A 19,476-nucleotide genomic window follows, 5' to 3' on the forward strand; every position below is an offset into this window, starting at 1 on the left:
TCTGATGAAGGACCATACGTATATCAAGCTAGCCAGGTTGACTTGCTCTGCGACTTGGAACAAAAGGTAGATCAGCAACATCGGAAGGTCCTCGCTGTACTCGATGTAGGCGGTGCCTTCTTTTTACTAGCGGTACGCTCTGCCTGAGATATACTACCGTTAGCTGGCGTCCTCCTATTATACCTCTTAAATAGATAGTCAGCGTTTTAGATGATAGTATACTTAAAGTTGGCCAGCTAGGTGTCTCGATTATGAATACCGCGTTTACATACCTATCGCTGCTTACCATCCTTCTAGATATTATAGCTATAACAGAGCTCTGCCAGGCCAGAACAACTGACCTGGCCAACCTTTCCCAACACAACAACTCACACCCCATATGCAGTCGCATCACGAAGGTTCAAAACACTAGATATTTAACAGATATTTTCAAGCTAACAAGCTTTACAGGGGGGGTTCTATAGGGTTAGCAGGGACCCGCAGTACGGCCAAAATAGCTTTATAGGCCTTAGCAATATCAGCTAACTAGGTTGCCTAACCAGGGCTTCCATTAAGGTTAGTATTAGCAACTAAACCCCGGAGAATGGTGGGGGTGTTGGTATATATCCACGTCAACCTAGCCCACCAAGTTGGCATAGTGAGGTTGTTCCGACCCTTGATCTTGATTCCCCGGGAAAGAAGTCGGTGCACAAGCTTCGGTGCTCTCAACGCATCTCGTCGAGATTCCAGAAGTTATCAACTACTTTCCTGGTGCATGGATGAACAATGTCACGAATACCCCACAAAGTCTCCAAACGTAGCGATCCAGCCGCGTGTGACCAACGGCAACAAAGATCGAAATGAAGACCATGGAGCTGGACCGGAGGAGTACCATGCAGGTGCCTCTCCACACTATTTGCCATGTTAGATGATGAAACCAATGCAACAGTATTGAGGAAAAATATTGGACAGCTGACATGATCCCGATGTGGGTGGCGAATCGCAGGTTGAAGCATTACTTTGTAGACCTCAAGGTGATTTACAAGTTCTAAGTCGTGGTTTTTTGCTTCTGTCTGATTTTTACTATGCTGCGAGGTTGAGGTTATCAAGCCAACAGGAGAGTCTTGAGTCCGGACGTTTCTTGGAAATTTATCGAGCCTCACCGTGCATTACCCAAGCAATAGTGGAGGAAGAAAAGAGATTGTGCACAGATTTGCTTCTTGTGCAATTGTCCTTGGAAGCAAGACAAGGTAGAGTTAACTAAATAATTTCTATTGTGAACCGCAGCTGCAATCTCCGGTCATAACGCCAATGTCCCTTATTTTTCATATTCCACCGCTGTCCTTCCTTCGTTGTAATAATACATATATCATTCGACAAACACATTGATTCTAAAACCGTCCAACAAACTTATTAGCCATTAGGTAAACCTGCTTGATCCATCCTGGTTCGGCTTCCCTTGCCTGCCGGGCACGGTTCAACTCCCATCTGACCGCCTGTCTGAGAACCTCATCGTGGTTCGCGACTGGTGCAAATCCCAGTCTTTCTCTTGCCTTTTCGATGCTATACGTATGGTCCAACAGGCAGTACGTGACACTCAGAGTGGTCAACGCATTCCACGGCTTCACCATATTCAAGGTAAAGATCCATAGAAACCACTGTGCGAACCAGGACATCAAGACCAAGAACCACGCAGCAATGGTAAAGGGTTTGACATTTTCCCCCCTGACCGACTTCCATACTACCTCAACGTGATGCCAGAATGGGACGGGTTGTCCGTCCGACACGTTAAAGGCCTGGCCATCAATGTATCCAGCAGGTACTCTGGGATCAAGCAGAGCCTTTGCGGCCACAACGTGTGCTGCGGCCGTGTTGTCTGCAGAGGCAACTTCCATCTTATTGTCTCCGTTTCCAAACCGAAAAAGCGGTAGCCACCTAGTAGTGCATGTCGCGAGTATCTCGTGAAGTCCTTGCCTGTGCCTTTCACCGTACATGTGAGCAGGCAGGAGGCAGACTGTCTTCAGCTGTGGTCCGTTAGCTGCAAGTACGAGGCGTTGAGCCATGGCCTTGGTGCGGCTATACTCGCTCGTTTTGGCGTGATCCGTCCACAGGGGATGCGTCTCGTCCACGTTGTAGTGGGGAGGGTTGACGTAGACATCGCAAGTCGACGTGTAGACCAGTGCCTTGACATGCTCGCTCTTTTCGGCAACTTCCAACAAAACTCTCGTTCCTGTGACGTTGGTTTCGTAGTATTCCCCGGCTCTGGAAGAAGGAAGCGCTGCAACGGGCGAGGCGGCGTGGAAGATGACTCGGGGCTTTAATCTCCTCACAACTTCTTCGACAACATCATAGTCGGCGATGTTCCCTTTGATGTATGAAAAGGCGTTGTGTCGATTGTTGCTGACGTTGACATCAAGCACGTGGATGGTTCCATAACCCGCTTCACGTTGAAGATGAGTAACGAGGTGGTATCCGAGAAAACCACAGCCACCGACGATGAGCACAGGGCCCAGCTGAGAAGAGCTCGATTGGGGACGATAAGACATCTTGATGACCTAGTATTGAATTTTGAAGTGACTTGGACTTATAAAAGTTGACGATCAAGAAACCGTACGCAAGGGTGTCAGTATTGAAGAGAGATCAAGTTTAGGGGTTCGGCTGATCAGATTGGTATGGAAAGATGCAATATCCAAGCGAGTTGCAGCTGGAGGTGGATGGTGGATAGTGACATTAGGTCTGCGCGAGGTGCAGGCTCTTGAAGGATTTAAATGAGGCGTGAAGGTGGGGAAGCCGTACCTGCATACAGAAGTCGCTGCAGCTGGGGAAGTTCCAACCACTCACCAAGCAACAGAGTAAGTGAACAGGCGGGACGCACCTATGACATCAACTCGTGGCACCAGAATTCCACTCCCCTCCGATTGAGACTGTTCCCTACCACTTGACCCCCGATGCTGATACTGGTCTCACATAACGTGATTTATAAGCAAGTCGCGCACCTAAGCGTCGCGTACTTTTCCCTCAAACGCGCTCCCTTCACTTTCACAACCTATCTCTCTACGACTAACTATAGAGTCTAAGTCAAAAGACGCCAGGTTTAACTTAGCTATCTAAGCTACTGAAAAAGACCTAAAACCTAGTTGTCGTAAACCTACAACTACCTATAACGTACGAGAATTTACTGTCACGCCGCGCTGGGGTTGCAATGCTAGCTACTGTGCCACTATACTAGCTGTCTTTGTGAAGGTCAACCCTCGCAGACTCACTACAACCAGGTGACTTACAGCTGGAACACCTGCCATGGCAGTGTCAGATGGGAAGCCAATCATAACCCTTGTAGGAGCCCCGCCAAGCGTGGATGACTTAGTCGCGCTCCCTCAAACCTAAGCTGTCATCTTCTTTCCTTCGCTCCTTAGAGTAGAATCTTGGTCGATAGCACCTAATCGAGGTCTATACCAATGCGATGCAACCCAGGTCGTGACAAGATTTAGGAATAGTTCGATCTAGGTAAGTAGTGTGTTTATCACATTTCCTTATTTAAGAAAGGTCAAGGAGATGATGAATCATTCCTACTTGTTTTTATTTACAGACTTGGCTACATCGCGCAATCTACATCTCAGTGTCTTCTGCTATAACTTGATGAATCATCTAACATCGCACTTCTTACACCTCTCACCTAGAATCATTACTCCTACACCAGCTGTAGGCGCATTATCATTATGCCCTTGCGCCTGGACACGCTCATTCTCATATTCCGTAGGCGTAGACACAACGACCAGGCATTGATTGCCTTGCATCCAACAGGGAAGTTGAAGATTAAGGCCATGACGCAAGCCCCAGTGGAACAGAACCGCACCAGCCTGATCCACGATAAAGTCCCGCTTACTTAATACTATAACTCATTTCATCTTAAGTGAACCACACACCCAGTCCAAATCACCACCCTCCCTTCCCTCCCCACTGATAACTATCCGCCCTGGCCAAAAACGTATCTCGTCTTACCTCCCTCCCGTCCCCCTCCACCCCTCCTCTATCTCTTCCTATACTCCTCGTCGGAGGTCATCCTCCCCTCATCCACATCACCCCATCACCCCAGCATCTCATCAAACATGAACTCACCCGTATCAATACTATCATTCGATTCGCTTGCAGCATAGTAATCTGTCGTCTTCTTTTCACCATCTCCTCCCTCAAATATGGGCGTGGCATAACTGAAATCGAACAGCACTCCCCGGTGGTAATTCGGCCACTTCACATCTCGATCCAGAATTCCATAATGACTTCCACGTGCTCTTTGAATGACCATTATTTCCCCATCCAGTATATGTCGGTGTTCCGGAGTGAACTTTACGTAACCGCGGCATTTTGATCGCGAGGTGGTCCTCTGTCAAACACCAGCTACGTTATGCATAAACAAGGTACAACTTTTAATGCGTATTATTTCATACTGATAGAAAACAAACTTCCAGGTGAGCGCATCCACGCCTTCCCCAAGATATGAGATGATCTTGATGTTTGAGCTGACCGTTGGCATCAAAGGGGTCCTGGTACTTTAAGAAGTTCGGCCATGTTTGACAGATGGGAACTACAGGCAACTGGCTGGGTTCACATGAGTGACATTACTTTTATTGTTAAAAGCACGAAGAGTAGATGATTTCCGTTTACAGGTTATTCGGACTTAGGTACTGTCATAATCAGCATCATCTTCCTTGTTTTGACGTGCCATGATCCTCCCACACAGGACCAACCAGAGAGCGTGCAACCCCATTGTTATCTTGACTGAAGATTTCACTTGACACAGTCGCGAATCGTACATGAGCAGTTGAAGATCCGCACATAGTCCATTATTACACAACAAGCAATGTGCAAGCCTATGATATGCTCAAGAACCCGTCCTCTTCCCGATTACTGCACCCAACTCAAACACTGTAGCAGCATGTCCTGCTGGATGCTGATCTTTAGGCCTACAGTCTTGTATAGAGCACTGGTCATACACAGGAAGCGATATACCTGAGAAACCCGTGTGTGGTGCCCGCTTCCAACATGGTGGCACTCGGTTCAAATGCCAGACACACTTGTTCAACGTATTATGGGTAATGAAGGCGACGGGGCGGAGCAGTGCTCGGTAATTCTGCGGGAAAGCGGGGGTCGTACTCCTCGTTTGAATCAGAATCAGGCGGAGGGACGAAAGTTCGATGTCGCGCTGTGCCTTCAGGTTGACGAGCGGTAGAGTAGATTCGCTGGCGACCTGAGTCGTCCGGCCTCGGCATTGAGGAGTACGTAGCAGGACCTGGTTGATGGGCCCCTGAGTAGCTCATGTTTCGGTTCGCGCTCTCTGCTCTTGCCACTGTGTCATAAGCAGGTCGATACTCGGACCTAGAAACCGGCTCATAGACGGGCTGTCGTGAGTATGGATCGTACTCATAGCTTCTTCTCGGCGCTGTTTCGTGGTAGAACGGCCGCTCATCTTCGTACCTAGCATACACCGGCTCTGGGTCCCGTCTAATACGCCGTTTGATGTAATACTCGCCTTGTGAGTCTCGCATCTTGAGCAGCTCATAGTTCTCAGTGTATGGAACCGGAGCAGGGTCGAACTGTGGCTGCGGTTCACTTAGATACTCGTGAGTATAGCGAGCCGGAGCCGGAGCTGTTTGACGCCTTTCTTCGTCGGTATAGGTACGGCGAAAGCTAGGTGAAGGCGCCATTCCATACGGCTCATTAAAGGCTAGTGCAGCGGGTCGTGAGCTATACGAAGTTGTGGTATGGTGGGGTACGGGGTGTGCTTGTGCATTGTATGCAGAATCCGGAGAATATCGAGCTGGGTTCCGGTCCCGGTAGCGTTCTTCATGAGGTTGAGGCTCATATCGAACATACGCAGGCGATCTAGAGCGACCCCGATGGTATTCAGGCTGCTGATATGAACGATGAGAATCAAGGCTAGACCTGAGGCGCCTGTCTTGTACCTGTTGTGGATCGTGTGCTGGCTGCGGCTCATAAGACACGCTACCAGCGGGTCTCGGCTCATATGTCCTAGCATCAGCAGGCCTTGGTTCATGCGCCTCGTTGCTAGCTGTTCTGGGCACATACGCCATACTGCTGGCTTGTCTGGGTTCGTATGCCATGGTGCTAGGAGGTCTGGAATCGTATGGCATAGTGCTTGAAGTTCTTTGTCTATAAGAACCGTGGTCTGCAACGCCGGGTTGCTGGGCCAGGTGCGATTCCAGAACAGCAAACAAATCATCGTCACCTCGGTTTTCAATCGGCGGAGCGCCTGGAGCTGGCTCTTGATTCCCTCTCGAGGCTTGAAATACTTGAGGTTGGCGAGGAACAGAAACCTGCTTAGCATCATCAGGGGTCCTGCGCCGGGGACTATCATCTCGACCCTGAGCGCTTGGAGGCGCTACGGAAGCTGACACTAGTCGGGCCGCATCGCGACGTTCGTTTGCCCACATAGCGCGGATTGCCTCTTCCTGACGTTGCTGTTCATGTGCAGCCTCCTGGTCTTCTTCCTCTTGCTTGCTGTCCACCTTTGTGTTTGGTTTGACACTGCCCTTGCGAGGTTTATTGGAATGATTAGACCCTGCTTTTTTCTCTTTCAACCCCTTGCCTTTACGACTTTTGACGTTCCCAGCCTGTTTAAGATCAGGAGAGGTCCTACCAGAGCTGCCATGTTGCAGGGCGGGTTGAGGTGAGGTGTAAACAGCACTGGACGGTTGAAGATTGACCTTGCCATCCGGCGTATATGGATAGGTATTACGCAGAATAGCTTGGTCAGGATCGTATTCGAGGATCAAGTTCGAGCCCGAGGCCTGATGATATGTCGCGGGTGTTAGGTTTGGCAGAGGGCCTTGTGGAGGAACGTGTGAGTGGTCAGCGTAGTAGTCCGCGCTGCTACCCCAAGTTGGTTGGATAACCGACACTCCGGGGTTTTGGTAGCTGCCAGGCAAGGGGGGTGGAAGGAAGGCCTCAGTGATGAGCGCATATTTGTGATTGTCCATGCCAACCATGACACGAAGATTAGACAGACTGGACAAATCCGACACATAGACCATGCCGATAGTCCAATCAACAACTGGAGCGCCCATAGCCTCAAGTGGAGCAACGTGGCTCTGCTGAAAGTGGTTCACCAACTGTGGAAGGGAGTAGGACTTTCGCTCAGCCTCGGGTACAGTACCGTTGTCAATCCCAATTTGGCAAGCCTTGCACATTAGTCCGTTGACGTTACGCACGGGGCGCATCTCCTTGTTGTTAGAAAGGCCGTCGATGAACATAGCCAGAGGCGGGCTCTCTTGGAAGCGGGCTCTGTATCTTTTAACCATGTGGTAGAGGACAACATAGACCCGAATGTTGCCTGGAAGTTGTTTTAAACCGACCAAGGCCATCCAGACCTCTCGTGAATTGCGTGCCAAATCATCAAGCTGGGCACGAATTTTATCGGGATAGGTGCTCTGAAATGTTGGATACCCCACCTGCCCGTTGCTCTGGTACGCATTGTAATTCTGGCCAAATTGGCTGACTGGTGGAGGAACACTTCCGGGGCCAAGGGGATGAGAGTTATAAGCGGAGGTGAATGGTGTTGGCTGTGGAGGATAGGCCTGGCCGTACACGGCTTGTGGCGGATGGTATGGTCCTTGCGGACCATAGGCACCACCTCCGAATTGAGGCGGAGTATGCCCATACGGGTCAGGATACGCCGCCCTTCCATAGTTCTGCGGAGGAGCAAGGGCAGGTGCGGGTGGTTGGTGAGGGCTAGGTCCTGGAGGAAGAGCATTGACATGTAGTTGCGGAGTGCCAGTTGGCGCGATCGATTTGCCATTCTGAGGACGAGCCGGCGAATTCTTGGCCAGCGGATCCGGCTTGAATGGCGGTTTCTCGGGCCACTCGGAACGCCAATGAACAACAACAGTTCCGAGACTAAGGGAATTGGTGTGCTTGGCCGCATAGTGTTGGATTACACCCTCGAAACCATAAGCTTTCATGTTACCATCGCAGTCATGGCAGAGAAACAACTCTCTGCGAAACGATTCAGTGTGGGGCTTGATCTTGGTTTCAAACAGCCATTTCATGTTCTCGAGGGTCAGTTTCTGAGTGAAAGGGCCTTCAGGCGGATCTCGGAGCGGTTCTTGGCCGGCTGCTCGAGCCGCTGCAGCATTCTTGGCGACCTCGGCATAGAATCGGTTTCGTACATAGAGAAGCACATCCACGGCGAAGAGAGGGCAGTTGTCTTTAGTGACTTTGTTACCATCGTCCCAGCCGTCCCGGATGATCTCATCAGCATATTCTGAAATCTGAGCACGAAGAGGAGCTTGGATATCATCCCAGTCTTTATCTGTGAGCTCCTTAGACTCTCGATTGGGGCCCTCATGGTGGCGTCGTTGTTCGCTGCGTTCCTGGACAATCCGAGAATGAGCGGCGATTTCCTGCTCACGTTGCTCACGCTGTTCGGCATCAGCCCGTTGGGCAAGCAAGCGAGGTTTCAACAGGTCCCATGCGGCATCATCCAGGAGAGATGTTATCTGAAGGGCTGCCTGAAAAGAGGGAACAAGGGCAAGGACATTAGAAGGGAGCGGTGGTTCGAGTAGCATTGCGCGCCGTTCAATCTCTGCCCGACGTGCTGCTCTCATCTCATTGGCCTCCTCGCGAGTTCGCGCACGCGGTTGATGATGTTGCTGTCCGTTCTGAGCCAACACCTGTGGTCTAGAGGATGCCTCGCCATCTAAATCTCTAGTAAGCTCATGCCAAAACCAGCACATGCCCGTCCTCCCGACTCACTTTGAAAGGAAAGGGGGCCACTGGTTTTCGTAAAGGGTCTGGGTTTGGGAGGTAATGAAGGAGCTGAAATGTACGAACCCGACTGTTGGGTCCCGGTAGCACCTGGTACCGGGGTCATGCCGCCTGATGCAGTACTTGCTGTGATTCCGTTGGCAGTTATGATCCGAGCAGTCTGCATATTGGCTACTCCACCAGATGATTCCCACTTCTCCCAACGAGCCGAATCATTGCGGTGTTCCTTGCCGCGATCCTCAAGGCCCTTCAACCATTCTTCGGCAGTAGCTCTGCCCATGGATTTTACGTCTTCAAACTCATCTTTCAGTTTCTCAACATGCTTGGTCAGGAAGACCTTGGTACCCTGCACACCTTCTGGTACCATACCCTTCTGCAGAGAAGATGATGAAAAGGCGTGCAAGTCATCTGTAATCAACACGAAGGGAAGCGCAGGAAGTATTGCCGAGGGTATCGACGAAGAAAATAGAAGGTCAATATCCTAAAGATTATATATAAGAACTTGATTCCACTCAAAACAGCGTTCAACATACCTTGGTAATGTTAGACAGTAGACAGGGGCCGCAAAACACCACCGCAAAAGGCCAGATAATCCTGACTCCGTCAGTTCCCGGACCGGGCAGCAACTTGTTCGCGGAAGCAGCAGTGGTTTGTCCCTTCTTGCCGCACTGCTGGCATTCCTTCCCACATGCCAGCCGCCACATATCAAGTTCCGTTCTGCCTTTGAGCGGAGTGGGCATCTTAGACCAATAACGCCTCCTTGAAGCCTGCCAGATTGCATCGGGCTGCGTGACTTGGGCAACGTTCTTTGCTAGTGACCGAGGCGGATCACTCAGCAAAGAGGCTGAAGGGTCAAGATAACAGTTGAACAATTTGTTGATTTGCAACAACTTGCCAAGCGTACGTGGAGGACAGAAAGTGAAGACACGGTGCCATATCTCAGCAGGCAGGCGAGATTTGTCTGATGGAAGGGAGCTAGCATTGGCTGGCGGTTTGATTTCGTTTCCATCCATTTTCAACTTTTTGGTCGACTCTGGAGGGCTGAAGGTTGTGGCCTCTGAATGGCTGGGTTTCCTCTTCCTAGAGACCGGTATGCCAACATGATTGGCAAGATGCTGGGCGATCAGGACAGACCTCCTAGGCGTTGCGGAATTCATGGCTTCATTCTGCTGCATTTCATCTTCGTTTTCGGAGTCGGCAGACATGGAAATGTCGGAGTCAGAATCAGAATCAGAACTAGCATTCCCGTCATCGTCACCGTCGAGATCGTCCACGGCCATTTCCCCTTCTGTTGATACCTGGTCTGACTGATCGCGTCCAGCTCTTAGTGAGGAAAGTCCAGGGATGAGAGGGACACCACCACGGTCTGAAAGCTCCTCAGCGCTTGTAGATGCCTCGCTTTGCTCCATGACTGCTACGGTCGGGGGGCGAAGAGAAAGAGAACAGAGCAAGCTTGAATGGAGGAGTCAAGCTCGGTCCTGGCAGCTGAGTCCACCCCAGTGTGAACTGGAAATAATTGAATAGGTTGTCTTATGAGAGACAACAACCAAAAGAGTTTCAATGAACACTTGTCAAAGAAAGATGTTTCGTGATGTGGTCACGAGCGGATTGTTCCTCACCAAGGCTCGTCACGTCTTTCCCGAGGAAAGTGTGGCTCCTTGGATCAGCAAACAAAGTGAACGGTGAACAGATTTACCAGGTGACTCTTGCTTCCAAGAAAGACAAAGTGAAGACTCTATGCAGGATGCTCACCACGATTGGGCCTTGTCAAGGTAGGAGGGTGGTTGAGAAAGCTGTGGATGTCTGTGGCTTAATGGCAGCGATGCGTTGGAGAAAAGAGAGATGGTGATGGCATCGGGAGGAGACCTCTGCGATGACTCGAGGAAGCGACGAACAGTTTCGCACTATTGGATTAGGTAAACCTCTTCGTATTATAGAGTTTGGCGAAGTGGAAATATGAAGCTAAAAGGAGACAATCGAAGTTCTCAGCTTGGCCCCTTCGCGGTTTCTGTGAAACTCAAAAACGAAAAAGGCTGGCGATGGCAGCTAGCTGAGGCCGATATTCCATCTCGGGCCTGACTTTGGCTCGAGCTTCCACTTACTTCAGCCGCTACAACTACGAAACAAAGCTGCATCCACGGTCCACATTCCATGCCTCATTTCATACATGTTTTGAAAACAGTATATCAGAAACAATCAAGGCAGATTAAGTAGGGTACAAAAATCGTGCAGTAGTGTTCTATAGGTCTGAATAAATCCTGAAAGAAGCATTAATAGCGTAATTCTAGTAGCAGGCAGTAATATTCCACAATGTAAACCAAACTATATGATGCAGATGGAGCCAGTTACTGTGCGAGGATCTGGGCGACCACGACCCGCGTACCAAGGAAAGTTCTCGACCCCTCACCCCTCTCCTTTGCATGACATTGCAGCGGGTTGCTGCGCTGCATCTACCCCACCAACTGAACAATAACATTGCGACCAGATTTTGAACCACGAATTCTTTTTTTGCATATTTTTTACGACCCAGGCCCATCCAGTCGCAAGTCAAGCAGAAATCGCACCTTTCCCAGCCATGGCCGCCGCCTCCACCAAGGTATTCTCCCTCGAAGGGAAGGGCCTGAAACTCGACACGGCCAACGATCTCGAAGCGCACATCGCGCCCCTGCGGTCGATGGGCGACGTCGAAGAAGTCAGGATACTGGGCAACACCCTGGGCGTCGAAGCCTGCAAGCTTTTGGGCGAGGTGCTGGCCACTAAAAAGAGTCTACACACCGCGAACTTCGCCGACATCTTTACGGGCCGGCTGCTCAACGAGATCCCCGAGGCGCTCTCGTCGCTGCTGACGTCGATACTCAACCTGCCCAACCTGCGCACCATCAACCTCAACGACAACGCCTTCGGCCTCAACACGCAGGCGCCCCTCGTCGCCTTCCTCGCGGCCCACATCCCGCTCCAGCACCTATACCTCAACAATAACGGGCTGGGCCCTCACGCGGGCATCCTGATCGCCGACGCGCTGTCGGAGCTGTACGCCAAGAAGGAGGCGGCTCGCAAGTCTGGTCAGCAGTCCAACGTCCCTGACCTCGAAACCGTCATTTGCGGACGCAATCGCCTCGAGAACGGCAGCATGACGGCGTGGGCTCGATGCTTCAGCTTGCATAACAAGGTCAAGGTGGTCAAGATGGTGCAGAACGGCATCCGACAGGAGGGCATCGCGCACCTGCTGTCCGCGGGGTTGACCCACGCGAAGGGAATCCAGGTGCTCGATCTGCAAGACAACACGTTCACGCTCAAAGCTGCAAAGCCGCTGGCCAAGGTGGTGCCCGTTTGGGCCAATATACAAGAGCTGGGCATCGGCGACTCGCTGCTGGGCGCCAAGGGAGGTGTGTTGCTTGCCGGCGCTCTGGCCAATGGTAACAACCAGAAGCTCGAGATCCTGCGCCTGCAGTACAACGATATTACCGCCCCGGGCGTCAAAGCGCTCGCGGACGCTGCGAAGTCGCTTCCCGCGCTGAAGAAGATCGAGCTGAACGGGAACAAGTTCTCCGAAGACGACGAGGCCATCATTGCACTGCGCGAACTGCTCGAGGAGCGCAAGGAAAAGCTCGGTGGCGATGTTGTAGACGAGGACGCCTGGGGAGTTGATAGCCTGAGTGATCTGGAGGAGGAGGACTCCGACGATGAGGAGGAAGAAGAGGATGACGAGGCCGAATATGCGGAGGAGGACGTAGCGCCCCAGGAACGAGCCGAGAAGCTGATTAAGGAGGCGGAGGAGGCACAGGAGGAGCCGACAGTTCAGATCAAGGATCCTGAGGTTGACGCTCTGGCCAAGGCGTTGGAGAAGACGAATATCTAAACTTTTACTACGGTTAATGCGGAATGCGGGAGCAAGCCCCGGAGGAACCCTAAGGAGAAAGGGGAAAAGCAAGGAAGATTGACGAGAGCATGTTGACGATACCCACCTGACCACAACTTTAGAGAGACCCGACAAAAGATCATGTAGCAGACACACAAGAGAAGCCAACTCTAGACCCCTTAAATTAAGGCACACACATGGCCCTTAACAGAGTAACAGAGCTGGACACACGAAACCTCATACTATCACACAGCATAAAAATGGCGTGCAAGACTTGAAACGTGTAATCATTTGATCTTAAAGGAAAGATACTTTTCATATACCAGATAGTGATGATGATGAGTAGTATGGGCTCCGCTCGTATGTACATGTATGTCCGTCCACATCGCTGTCAAGCCTCGACTAATGTAGGGAGTAAGTAGCGACGACAGCGCATCCTCTTCCCCCATCCACCTCCGTCTACTTGTACATACTCAAACAAACCCCAAACATGAAAAAGGAGTTGGGCCCGTTGAGCGTCGTTCCCAGCCCAACACCAATCGATCCCACAACTTTCTAGTACAAAGATTTTCCGAGAGAGTAGCGACGTGACTAGGTAGGTATACTCTATTTATAACACCTCGCCGATGATCTTGGCCGCCTCGCGGTACGTAGAGAGCAGCTTCTCGCACTTCTCGCGTTCCTTCTTGACGCCGTCGTCTTCGTACAGCAGCTCCTCGAACAGGCCCTCTTTGTAGAGCTCGCTGACGAGCCGGTTCTGCACCACATCCTTGCTGTGGTTGACCAGGAGGTGCATGACGGCTTTGGGCACTTGGTCCGCAATCGATTCGCGCACAATGTTGAAGTAGGATGAGATGAGTGCGCGGATCAGCTCCGTCTCCATGGCCTCGCGGTCCGTCAGGGCTGGCTCGGTGCTCTGGCCCTAATCAAACGAATTAGTGAAATCCACAAATATGTCAACAGCAGAATTTCTTACAAATGAACCAAACCCGAATTCGGTCGTTCTCGGGCTTTCCTCTGGCGGTGAAATCAAGGAAGAGGACAAGGCGGGCCGATGAGCGATTTTGTCCTCGCGCGATCGGATGCTTCCGCTGAACGTTGGCTCAGCTGACTGGCTAACATGACGAGGCAATGCCGAAGGAGTTCCAGGGCCTCCCGGTTGCGAAGGGCCGTTCTGGCCGAAGAAGTATGTCAAGAATGAATCCTTCTGTCCACCCGCTTGTTGTTGGAATCTTGACGGCGAATCGGACCTTGCGCCATTCAAGCTGGCGGCAATGCTACCTGTGCCGTTCTCACGCATGACTGGCGACAGACTGCGCGCTCCCTTGGGAAGTTTTCGGTTTGTGAGGTCTCCCTTCTCAGTCGCAGCATCATCGTTCTCTTCGGCGGGGGTCTCGGTACCATTAGCAGCACCCAACTCTTTCATCTTGCGTTTCTCGCGCCTCTCGCGCTCCTCCTGGATCAACCGTTTCCTCTCCTTTTCTTGTTTGTTGTTGACCACGTGACTCATTGCTGCAGCCGCACCGAGGAAGTTGGGATGGTTCGTGTTGATGTAAGCTCGTTGAATAGAGATAAGCGACTCTACATAGTTAGATGCAGGGCCAAGCCGCTCCCGGAGGAGATCAGACACCACTTCAATGAGCTTTGCTTGCAGCCGCGGGAAACGTGTCAGCTCTGTGGAACCACAGGTATGACAAATCTTGATCAACTCCTCGTAGACCAATTCTACACAACGCTGACTCGGGATCTCGAGAAGCTTGATTTGTGGCTTTACGAGCAGATCGAATGCCATCTCGGGGACGAACAAGCTCGGACGGGGACCAGTGGAGTTGCGAATGGCAGTTCTGATGTCCAGGGCGGACAGATTGGAGGTGGGGTCGATGGATTCCAGTGCGCTGCCAAACACTGAGTTGAAGATGTAGTATATCCGAGCACCGCCAGAGAGCTCCTTGGTAGATATCTCGGTGGAAGTGCCGTCGATAGATGAAATGAACGAGGAAGCGAATCGTGTCATAAGCTGTAGGATCATGGAGCCGCGGTGCTCCTTGCCACTGAAGTGATTGTCTCCGTAGCTAGCGAGTTCCTGCTGGGTCTGGCCCATCAAAGTATTGAGACGGGCTTTGATATCCGGTAAACGCTCACGAATGTGGCTCATGAGCGTCTGGTTTAACGTCTTTGCCAGGAAATTGGTGCCGCATTGCGTTGCCATGTTTCGGTAAGCTGGGTGGTGTTTAAAGAAGTCCATTTCCGCCTTCAGGGCATCCTCCATGGGTTTATTCCCCTGAATGTCTTGTTGTGAGCGGTTCACAACGCCAATAAAGCCCAGCTTCAAAGGATAGACACGGCCTGAGAGAATATCTAAGGCATTCGTGCCATGATCCATCAAGTCGACCTTGGTCAGAACGCCGACCGTCCTTCGACCGAGGGGATCCACATGTCTCGCAAGCTTCAGAGCTTCTGAGTTGACAATGTCAACGTTGGCGGGCGATACGGCTAGAATAATACTGTTCGGCTTGGCGATGAACTCAGAGATTAGGGTACGAGTCTGCTTCTCAATATCGGCAGGTTGATCGCCAATAGGGACCTATGAAGGACAGAATCAGTGGCTGTTCTGTCACGGGGCGGACTGCCTGGGTGGCTTCCTTACCTTTGTCAAGCCCGGCAAATCAACCAAGGTCAGGTTGAGCACATGTGGAGAGTAGATTTTCAGGTTGATAGGTTGACGGTTAATGCCCTTGTTGCTACCAGCGACTCGGGCTGTCTCATTCTCGATCTCGCGCTTCACGTCGGCAAAATCTGTGAACCTCCGTCCCGGGACATGGTGGAACTCCGCCCACTCTGAGCGCCTAGCTTGGGTTGGGTTTCTGTAGGCTGCATTGAGATCTGGCTCAGACTCGTCCTCCTCGACATTGATCAGTTGTAGGATGAGTGGCCGTCGGGTGACGATGCCACTTCCTCGCGGTAGGAAATCTCGACCGACGATGTTCTCGAGCACTGAAGACTTGCCAGCGGACTGGGAACCGACAACGACCTAATATGACTTGAGATAAGCATATTTCCTCAGACAGAGTTGCTACTGAATGTTGGGCAGTGGGGCGTGTATGTGACGTACAATTTGTGGCAAGTCGAGAGAATCTGTGCCGATGGTGTTGAAGACCAGATCCTGCAGCTGGTTGACGATTCGCAAAAGATCGTCTCCAAGGGCGGCCATGGCAGCAATTGTTTAACACAGCTTAGACTGTGGCCCTCGTTCGCGTTGCGGGTTTTCGATGGGTTGTGTCGTCTCGAGCTTGGTGTGCTGAATTGTTTCTTCTCTGTGCTGTTGTTTTTGCCGGCCGACTGTCAAAACCGGGTTTAGGTGGCGTATCACAAGCTCCTTCCTTTAGCTACAACTTGAACGCCGCGTACTTCCAAAGAAAAGCAGCAAAAGGCGTAAATAGAAGTATGAGTCTTATCATAAAACGATTCAACAATCGCTGTGCGTTGTCGCCGGAAAAATAAAAACACTTTACCTACGTATACCAGTACCCCGTGGAGCCCAGTTCCCATATTCATGCAACAAGCTCCCCAGTATCTGATCCCGGCAACCCCGGTCGCATTAGCCTCATTTAACCACCCTCATGCAACAGGACCGCGTCGCGATGCTCCTAAGGTCCGTAAGCTTGACCTTCCCATGTTTACTATCGCACACCAAGCCCAGGAGAACGCAATAGCTACAGAAGAATGTGGGATGACAACTTCAAAATGTTGTCGGGCGGCTGTTCCACCTAAACTTCGGGCGGATCAGGCTGACCGTGAGACAGCTCACCTCTCTGACTTAGGAGCCAATCGATGTATGACATGTTTTCCACTGTGGAAAATGCTCTTTATTCCCTGTCGTGAACATCTAGCATTGTCGTAAAATACTCTAGCAGCGTTCGCCATCTCTGAACTTGTAGGTTTGGGAAACTCGCCTACTTAGGTATCTGAAGGTGCTGAGACCGTGAGGCAGTAGACCGCACCAAGATGACAACTCAACTAACAATGAAGCAATTGCAGTAACTGTAACGGCAGGAAGTTTCAAAATCATCGTGGCTTCAGAAGATTCAACCATGTACCATTGAGCTGGATTACCTTGTAACCACTTCCTGGGTATCACTACTGCACACGAATTGGTGTTACTAATCCCAGCAAAAGTATTGGTTCACCTCTTAACTACCCCGTATATGAGCCAGAACCTGTCTCAGTCTTCGCAGCGCCTTCATTTCCGACGGCACCATTCCTTGCTGTTGCTCTGAAAGCGACTGAACCTCTTCCCTCGCTTCTCTCACCAAGGCACCGAGATCTCCCCAGACTTCATCCGTGTAGCTCGATAGCACGTCCTGCCATTGTTCTACCCACATCTTCCTCACCGCGGCGACATCTGGCGTCCCAAGATGCTGCTGCAGCTCATTGTAATCCCAGTCAGAGCTGCCGTTCGACAAGTATTCCGGAAAGAAATTCAAAAGGCTTTCCCACACGGCTGGTTCTATCGCCTGCCTTACAAGTCCTGCGTCACCAAAAAGTGCTCGCCTTATTGAGCTTGCTTGCGCTGCGCTCAAAGGCAGCTCTGGCTCTTGTTGCATGACTTCATCGTACCCGGTGTCTAGAAGCTTGACTACTTCCATGCCATCTGTCCTCGAGAAATCTGTACTGGGTCCTGCGTATGACGCCTGTGAGGTGCGATTCACGGCGATCGCAGCAAGTTCCTGATGAGCTGCGCTTGAGTGCGTAGGTTCCAAATCGCTTCTCTCATCCAGAAATGCCGAAAACGATGCCTCCTCTTGCGTGATGTAGTCCTCCACATACGTAGACTTGAAGGTGTTGCCAGGTACATTCGGGGCTGCTTGAGGTACGTAGCTCGACGTCTCGCCGGCGGATAGTTGAAAACCATCACTTGAAGACTGCGTTTTCCTCGTAGGTAAAACCTGCCCGATGTGGTTTGCGTTAGATGGATTTGATATCAAGCTATTTGTGAGAGATGATGCCGAGTTTGCGATGCGAGACACCATGGTTCCGGTCGTCCGTTGGCTGTCATCCGCAGTTGCTCCATATTGACCTGTTCCTCCGGCGCTCAAGTCTGAAGATGATTCTTTCGCAGTTTCTTTACCCTTTCCTTTGCTCTGGCCATGTCCTTCCCCTTTTGACTGGGGTTTTTCTTCTCCCATGTCAACGGCTGCTCTGTAGGTGTTCTCTCGGGCACCTGATATTGGATGCGATATTTCTAAATTTAGAAGACGACCGATATAAGCCACTGATACGTACAAATACTACACAATGGCGTCAGTTTGTGATGGGATTGAGAGCTGACTTCAAGGATGGAGATGCAGTTGTCGGGTAAGTTCGGCTTTTTACGAGCTCAGGTTCTTCAAAAAGCGACTTTGAGGTTCTAAATAAGAACAGAAGATGGATGGCAACTAGAAAAACACTGTATAGCATCTGAATTTGTTGGCTTGTAGTATATCAAATGTTACAGAACCTCCAACTGTAGTAGTCTATGGAATTTCCTTAAAAACAGGGTTACCTTCAGAAGTGTTCCGAACCTTTGTTCACAAGTTCAACATGTGATAGTTGCAGTTGATGCCAGGTGACAAAGTTGTAGAACTATAGAGCAAATGAAATGTTAGATTTTCTCTCACATATTTGAAATGAGAACCCGACATATCTAGAAGTATATTATATGACACGACTAACGCCTGGTCTTACAAGTAGTCTTCTCCTGAGTGATCCTGTGATAACCTAGAAAGTGACAATGAGGCTCATGATTCCATATCACATGTGAATATGCCAGATTCAGCTCGAAAGTGAGGGATCGATTCGACAGCAACAAAAAGATCTAAGTCAAAGTCATTGCAAGGGTTCTGGGACCACTAGGCAACGGTGATGGTGCCCCAGTCACTTCTCGGGTAGCGTGGTTCAAACCCGATATAACCTATTTACACTTGCATATGCCAGAAAGCAGTGTATGCCGTGATATGTTTGATGCCATGTGAGTGTATTCATGCAGTCGGATGGATCTTAACAGAATAGCCCCAGGGAGCAGTATGGCTGTCAGCTCAAAGTAAGTATAAGCCAGGCATCAGTTTGTAACGTAAGTTATACCTAGTTACCGATATTCTGTTAGCTTTGCTATTATTCCACTTAGGACTTTGGGACACCAAGTTAAGTTTTGTTAAGATGGAGATCGTCTTTAGTTATCTTACTGTAGATACTACTTCTGTATCAGTTTGTGATGTAAGCTGCTTGCATTGAGAATGTTACGGTATGCCGATATTATAGGTAATCAATGGGTCGCGAGTCGTGATAAGTATCACGCTACACTGGCCAAGGCGTTCATGGCCATTATGTCATGAGCCATCCCACCTGCCACCATTGAACCCGGAAACATTGAGGCGCACCTAACTCCCCTCCTGCTTTGACTCTACCACCCTTGCCTTTAGACTGGTAAAATCGTAGGATCGGTCATATCAAGGCTTCTTTGCGAAATTTATAGCTGCCATGGTTGCTCAGGTGCTCAAGTGCATCGTTTAATGACCTGAAGTCCATCCCTTGCCTCACGTCTCTGGTAAATCGCGGGCCTCAAACTCTCCCACCTTTCAATTCTCCAGCCTTGGCCCGACGCCGCCACCAAAAACAGCCCAAAAGGTCTCTCTCCACAACACGACCTTGGACCATCATCATCAATACCAAACCACCCACTCTGTGACCATCGCCGACCTTGCCGCATAATAGCTGCTGCATACTTCCCACCACTCTGCACCGACTTGCGCCCGACCTGTTATTGACTCTCGCTTACTCTTCCCGTTCCTTTGAGCAACCCGACCGGTGACGAAAACGCC

The 19,476-nt window shown here is 50.7% G+C and overlaps 5 protein-coding genes across 5 annotated transcripts; 1 reads left to right on the forward strand and 4 right to left on the reverse strand.

Moving 5' to 3' along the window:
- Positions 1-1,209: 1,209 nt before the first annotated feature.
- On the reverse strand, positions 1,210-2,751 carry BCR38DRAFT_450841 (uncharacterized protein). Its single transcript, XM_040861414.1, has one exon. The coding sequence runs from the start codon at positions 2,523-2,525 to the stop codon at positions 1,371-1,373; it is 1,155 nt and encodes a 384-aa protein (XP_040710241.1). The 5' UTR covers positions 2,526-2,751; the 3' UTR covers positions 1,210-1,370.
- A 1,921-nt stretch (positions 2,752-4,672) lies between these two features.
- BCR38DRAFT_115590 (uncharacterized protein) lies at positions 4,673-10,260 on the reverse strand. Its single transcript, XM_040853423.1, has 3 exons — positions 9,294-10,260; positions 8,827-9,241; positions 4,673-8,692 (listed from the first exon to the last, which is right to left on the reverse strand). The coding sequence occupies exons 1-3, from the start codon at positions 10,167-10,169 to the stop codon at positions 5,064-5,066; spliced, it is 4,920 nt and encodes a 1,639-aa protein (XP_040710242.1). The 5' UTR covers positions 10,170-10,260; the 3' UTR covers positions 4,673-5,063.
- Positions 10,261-11,228: 968 nt separating this feature from the next.
- Positions 11,229-12,904, forward strand: BCR38DRAFT_450844 (uncharacterized protein). The gene has a single exon (XM_040861415.1). It carries the CDS (start codon positions 11,336-11,338, stop codon positions 12,617-12,619), a length of 1,284 nt encoding a protein of 427 aa, XP_040710243.1. The 5' UTR covers positions 11,229-11,335; the 3' UTR covers positions 12,620-12,904.
- On the reverse strand, positions 12,886-16,153 carry BCR38DRAFT_402324 (dynamin-2). Its single transcript, XM_040857769.1, has 4 exons — positions 15,732-16,153; positions 15,267-15,650; positions 13,596-15,203; positions 12,886-13,541 (listed from the first exon to the last, which is right to left on the reverse strand). The coding sequence occupies exons 1-4, from the start codon at positions 15,828-15,830 to the stop codon at positions 13,230-13,232; spliced, it is 2,403 nt and encodes an 800-aa protein (XP_040710244.1). The 5' UTR covers positions 15,831-16,153; the 3' UTR covers positions 12,886-13,229.
- Positions 16,154-16,670: 517 nt separating this feature from the next.
- BCR38DRAFT_450848 (uncharacterized protein) lies at positions 16,671-18,242 on the reverse strand (the record flags this gene model as incomplete). The annotated part of the gene is made up of 1 exon (XM_040861416.1): positions 16,671-18,242. A coding segment is annotated over exon 1 (992 nt), but the record flags the coding sequence as incomplete, so codon positions are not given.
- Between the last annotated feature and the right edge of the window lie 1,234 nt (positions 18,243-19,476).

Source organism: Pseudomassariella vexata, assembly GCF_002105095.1.
Source record: "Pseudomassariella vexata strain CBS 129021 chromosome Unknown BCR38scaffold_22, whole genome shotgun sequence".
Taxonomy (NCBI): domain Eukaryota; kingdom Fungi; phylum Ascomycota; class Sordariomycetes; order Amphisphaeriales; family Pseudomassariaceae; genus Pseudomassariella; species Pseudomassariella vexata.